The sequence below is a fragment of the Sinocyclocheilus anshuiensis genome, unplaced genomic scaffold (genome assembly GCF_001515605.1).
Source record: "Sinocyclocheilus anshuiensis isolate Anshui unplaced genomic scaffold, SAMN03320099.WGS_v1.1 scaffold376, whole genome shotgun sequence".
Taxonomy (NCBI): domain Eukaryota; kingdom Metazoa; phylum Chordata; class Actinopteri; order Cypriniformes; family Cyprinidae; genus Sinocyclocheilus; species Sinocyclocheilus anshuiensis.
Window position 1 is genome coordinate 266159 of NW_015558600.1, and position 6580 is coordinate 272738.

General features: G+C 34.9%; 1 protein-coding gene across 2 annotated transcripts in view; it reads right to left on the reverse strand.

Moving 5' to 3' along the window:
* LOC107680137 (RNA-binding protein with multiple splicing-like) overlaps positions 1-6580 on the reverse strand; it is an 11417-nt gene that overhangs the window by 2602 nt on the left and 2235 nt on the right. The window contains exons 2-6 of one of the 2 annotated variants that reach the window (XM_016475909.1): positions 5029-5106; positions 4837-4875; positions 4111-4173; positions 3640-3790; positions 1942-2084 (exon numbers count right to left, since the gene is read on the reverse strand). In XM_016475909.1, coding sequence (XP_016331395.1) covers positions 1942-2084; positions 3640-3790; positions 4111-4173; positions 4837-4875; positions 5029-5106 — 474 coding nt within the window. Of the gene's footprint in view, positions 1-1926; positions 2085-3639; positions 3791-4110; positions 4174-4836; positions 4876-5028; positions 5107-6580 lie in introns of both variants that reach the window. The other variant, XM_016475908.1, reaches the window with a different exon arrangement.

Consider the following 6580-nt stretch of genomic DNA (forward strand, 5'->3'; position numbering starts at 1 on the left):
AGAATAAGGATTTATTATTAATATATATATATATATATATATATAGTTTAATATGGAATATAAAAACTTGATATTTTATGAAAAGCAGGAAATTATTAGCTCATTCTACACCAGTTATACTTTTTGTTTTTACAAGATGATAGTGCTTTATAATGGAGATTTTATATGTAACAATATTTTGTACAATTTTAACGTCTAATATTTAACTGCTATGACTACTATTAGTATATGATCTAGTAACAAGAGAAAAAAACAAGTTTTGCACAATGTTGTTTATATAATATAGAAAGTTACACTTAAAGAGTATATACACACACCATATAAAACGTTTAAGCGTACAAAATAATCATTATTATATTATTATTGTGAATTAATAATAAAAAAAAAATGCATTCTTTGTAAAACACAATTATCACTGAACTCTCTGAAGACCCTCAGAGTGGCATTGGGCAGAGAAGGTGTTAGCGTGTGGATGCATTAGCACACTCACTCTCTTTCTCACCCAGAGGATGAAACCTTTTACAACCCCTTTGAGATCCTGACAAAACATCCTACACTTTAGCCAGTTATTCCAAACATGATCGTAAAACGTTTTGTTGGGATAAAAGGTCTAAAACACTAAAAATGACTATTACATTTGTCCCGTTCTCTTGCCCTTAAATTGCAAACAAGCTCAATTTACGGCTTGAGGAACCTGTGAACATACAGTACGGCTCAAGAGAGTGAAGTCAAACCTCTTCATCCATGACCTTTAGCTCTCACTGGGTTTCCATGACAACCACAAAGTCTAGCCATCCAATCAATAAACTTGATCAGTCATCACAGAGTCTTTAAAACCAAATCACATTTCATTAAACTGAAGCGAACAAAGTAAGATTGACAATAAACCGTGACATTATTGCCTGAGGAGCACAAGGCACTTTAATATAAATTTTTACCTGTTTAAACCTACACGGCAAAGTGTTTGTGGGGGAGAATTTTAACATGTGCAGCTTTTAATGGATCATAAAAATGCTCAAACGCACACTTTTTTTTGGCTAAACTTTAACCGGCACCTCCCTGGGCATAGATTCACTCAACGACTCGGTCATAATCCAACCTCTGAGATGCAATTAAAACCAGCTTTTCTCTGATGTGATCTCTTAGCAACAGTAGCAGGCCAAGGAATGCTGTTCTGAGGGATTGGGAGTAATCAGACCGGTCATATTCAGAGCGGACCCCTGACACTTCCTCAGGTTTAGCTGCATCATGTTGACCCAGGGTCAGTTTCCACCAGAGCGGGAGTCAGGGGCATTATGGGAAAGGTTAGCAGACTGAACTACAAGCCACTGAAATGAAGGCTAACGTTATTTGTAGAATTGTGCCGTATACAACAAAGCTTACGGTGTAGAATCGTGCATCGAATAATGCAATTCAAAAATTCAAGCAACTATAAATAATTTAAAGTAAATAATTTTTCATATTTTAAATGCGTTAAAGAAATTCAACAGATTAAACTAAACATCTAAATTACAAAATCAAATCCAAAAGAAAAGTCTTTTAATTTTGCCTTTGTATGCATGTATAAAAAGTTAAAGCCAAAAACATGATAAAAAAAACAAACAAAAAAAACATTTAAAACATACAAAAACAAAGAAAATTCAAGAGATTAATATATACAAAGCCAAATTTAAAAAGAAAAAAAAAATTCAAAATTAAAATTCTGATGTGAAAAGGTTTTCACCATTTATGTTCATGTGGAGTTAGTGACTACACAAGTGTTGGGACGCATTTAGAATTATGAACATTACAAATTCGCAAGCACAGTATGAACTTCCTATACAAACTACCAGAAGTAACGTTCAACAAGCTTTGGCCACGTCACAGACAAACGCAGCCAAAAGCAGAGAGACACAGTGATGGAGTGAAGGAAGAGAGGAAACACACCGGTTGGTCCCTCACCTGGGCATGCAGGGCGGCGGCAGCAGCGGCGGGGTAGGTGAAGGCGGCGTGAGGCAGGCCTGGGGTCAATTCAGTGGTGTAGAGAGGATACGGAGCCCACGCCTCAGGAGACGCAGGGATCAGTGCGGCCCCCGTCAGGTCATCTACAGAATCACACATCTGAGAGTCACATACGGAACCAAACACTAGGAAACCGAATCACAACTTGCAGCAAGTCAAGTCGATAATTTAATAGCGCTTTATACAATAGAGATTGTTTCAAAGCAGCTTCACAGTAATAAACCGGAAAGTAACACTCAATGAGACAAACTTACTCAAATATGAGACAAATCCAAGTTGTGCTATAAAGCAGAAAGAGACAATAGTGTCATTCAGCTCAAATCAGTTCAGTGTGGGATCAGATCAATAAATGTGTAGTTTAACAATTCAGCTATAAGCAGCTATACAGATGGAAACGGTTATTATTCAGATCAATTCAGTGTTGATTCAATTCAGTTCAATAACAGTATTAACTTAAAAAAATTTGATTCTGCTATAAAGCAGCTACAAAATAAACTGAAATTAGCTGAATAATGACACTAATGTAAGTTTTGTTCTCATCTGAGGGTCAGTGTCATCAAATTAATAATATTACTGAATATTAAGTGTATTTTAACCGCCAACTAAGCAACCCAAAAGGAAACCGCATCCAAATGTTGTCATTAAGTTAAGAAAATAACTTTATTCAGCAAGGATGCAGTGAATTGATCAAAAGTACCAGTTAAACGTTTATAATGTTAAAAAAAATTCTATTTCAATTAAATGTTTTATATAATATATATATATATATATACACACACACATACATATATATATATATATATATACACATACACTAATATTTCCACAAAATATGAAGTGCTGTGACACTGAACAATGGAGTAACTGCTGCTGAAAATTCAGCTTTGCGTCACAGGAATAAAAATCACATTTAAACTGAAATGTAAAACTGGAATAATATTCCTCAATATTACCATTTTTACTGTATTTGATCAAATAAGTGCATACTTGGTGAACAGACAAGCATTAATTATATGCATATGCACATACTATACACACCCACCCACACATCTTACAAACACCAAATATCTCAGATTAACAAAAGCTATATTCAAACAATTGGAATAATAAAAGCATTCAAAATGACATCTGAGAGTGTTTATATGACAATGCATTAGAAATCGGAAAACCTTTTCATTTGCGTTTTGTACAGATGACAACGTTGTGAAAACGATCCATTCACATAGATCAACGAAAACGACTAAAAACGCTGTATTATACATGCCAGGCCAGTAGTTGGTGATTTATAAAGAAACACTACGCGTCTGTACACATACCTACAGAATGAACACATAATACACATGCCACAGTTTTCACAAATTCACATTTTTTAAGTTTACAAGGAGACAATAACAGTAGTCTTCAAAAACTTGCAATTTGAAACCCGTTTTCAAATGTTTGTATTTCCCTCAAAACAGCACAGCCATGTACATAAACGACCAAAATGCATAAAGTTTTCTGTTTTTAGTTGAAAACGATGTGTAAATGCACCCTAAAACACATATGGACTGTTACTAGTGGCTTATTGCAAATGAACTCAGACAGGCAGAACCAGCGTCATGAGGTGTGGGCGGGGCATAAGCCCAGGGTTTTACTCACATGGGTCTCGAGCGATGAAGTGCGCACCTAGAGCTGGGTGCAGGTTGGAAGGGTTTGGCGTGGCCATCAGTTTACTCTTTGCCATCTTTGTGTTGGCTTTAGCAAACTCCAGACGCAGCGTTTGAGGGCTCTCTGGGTCAAAGCGGATACCCTGAGAATAGAAGAGATGGAGTGTTGACTTTCAACTGAAAAGAGTCTAATTATTCTTCATACAATGCACATCAATCAGCAGGTCCTTAAACCGAACAGCAGCACAAGTGCACTTATTCCCAAAGTATCCTACAGCACTGAAAACGCATGACGTCATGGAACTTTTCTTAGGGATGAAGTGAAACTTCCCCACGTAGAGAGGAGAGCAGCATCTGAGTCAGACTTAAGAGCGAAGTTTGGAGGACATAAAGCACAGACAGTCTTATGAATAATTAAAAGCTGCCATCACTTCAGCTTACTGACGGACCAGCGGTTACTTACGTTCAATGCATTCTTGGCCGCTTCAGCCCCAGACCGGCTGTCAAACGTGACAAACCCCACAGGCTAGAGAATGGAAAGAAACATCAGACAGACAAACATACACACAGAGGATTTTCACAATCAACAAAACTAAAAAGCAGAAAACATGGGTTAGGGTTGTATCATTTAACCCCAAAAACAAAATGGGGGAAAAAAAATAAAAATAAAAAAAGCATTTAAATATAATTTCAAAATTAAAAGATTAATTTATCTTTAATGTTAAATATATGAACATACATTTAACACACACACACACACACATATACACACATATACATATATATATATATACACACACACACACACACACACACACATACATACACATACATACAAAATGTTGATAAAACTATTTTATATCTCTTTATATATAGGTTCAAGGGTCTTTGTCACATACATATTACATGTGACAATCTTTAAGTTTAAGATGTTGTCACATGCATATTAGATGTGATAAATCGTTTTTAACTGTCTCCTATATACACATTTATGCAAAACAAAATTACAAACAACCCATGAAATTTGTTCATACAAATTTATAATTTTGGGGTTTATCAGAAATTTCCAGATACATTTTTTGGTCAAGTTAAATTGGACATTTGTTCGATTAATCCATGTGTGTGGTCTTTAAAATCGGGAGAAATAATAATAAATATCCCACTGACGGGAAATAAGTTTAAACTTCACCTGTTTTGAGGTCAGCTTTATGAGAGATCCTTCATATCCCTATTTAATAAAAAATAAATAAAAAAAAAGACAAATTAAAATAATAATCTGAAGAAAAATTCAATCAATTTTCTTAAAATCTAAATCACCACATCCAGAGAAAGGTGGACTAACAAAACTCCCAGCTTTTTTCTTTCGGCTGATGTCTCTTACCTTGAAGGGTCTGAACAGCAGGTAAAGCTCACGTGGTTTGATGTCAACAGGCAGCCCGCTGACAAATAGCGTTCGTACCTAGAACAGGGAAATGCCTAAATGACATCAGCACACAAACGACTGACAGATGTCAAAAAAGCAGTGACCTCTGACCTATGAGTGCTATGTATGGTCTTATAAAAGTGCACCTGAAAAGGAGAAAAATAGGAATCATTTAGAACTACCTTTGATTGTCTCGGTCCCTTCCTATTGTGTCAGAGTCTCCCCGTTTGTCTGCAGAATTTGCTATTGGAGACTGAATGTGTTCAGATCAAATCATGAGATTGTGTTAGTTTAGTGAGCAGAAGTGTGTGCGTGGTGATCAGGTGTGTGTGTGACCCTAAGCATGGATGCAGAAACTATTTATTATTGCTCCAATGTGAGTGGAAGGTAGAAAATCTAATTTAACTCGACAAATTAATAGGATGGATCAAATGATATTACAGTGAAAAGAGCAAACGGCGATCAAATAAAGAACAATCATCATTGAAGTATGAACACAGCAAAACGAAACTGGCAGAATTCCTAGAACACATTTTATCCAACAAATTAAGTATCACAGATTCTAGAGTTACTCAAAAAGCAGTGAGCATTTAAAAACAGATGTAGCAACTCTAAACAGATCTAGTGGGGAGAAGAGAAAGATTGGAGGAAGGACACAGTGTGCTATGACCTTTTACGGAAAAGAGGAGAGAGAGAGAGCGCGAGAGAGAAAGGACTTCGGTTCAGCCGGACACATCACAATCTCCAAACGCTTCAGAGGTGAACAACCGGAACCCGAAAGACTTTTTGGTGAATCTCAAAAAAAATAAAAAATAAATAAATAAAAAAATAAACCACACCATCCCGCTCACATTTTACCAGAGAACCAATTGAAACAATCTTTTAAAATGGTTTTTAAAAGTCCATAATGTTTTTTTGCATTAAAATATTAAGACAATTTTCTCAAATTGTTTGGAGAGTTTTCTTTCGTTCTGTAACTTATTTTATTTTCAAAACCGAATCTCGGTAAATTCAATGAATTACAGCAATTTCTCCCTTAGAGTTAGTGGATATTAAAATAATTATAACATATTTTCTCTTTTGTAACACCTATTATATCAGAGCAGATTGTCAATAAAAAGGTACTTTGTCTGGCAGAGTAAAAAACAAAACAAGAAAAACAGCAGTAGCAGCAACAATAATATTTAATAGCCCTGCATTATTTAATTCCAATCATTCTCAATTACAGACTGTTAATAAAACAGTATTTTTTTCCATGTAGACATAAATAATAATAATAATAATAATAATAATAATAATAATAAAAATGCATATACAATTTTTATTTAAACTATCATGTCACAACGCAAAAAAATTGATGACCATTAAGCAAAAGAATTAAAAATATATATATTTTACTAATGTAGTTTATTTGATATGACCTACACATACTTGTGAAGTAAGAGTCACCCTTTTAATTCTGCACCAACAAGAATATCAAAATACGACAAGTTGTTTTTTTTTGCAGTGG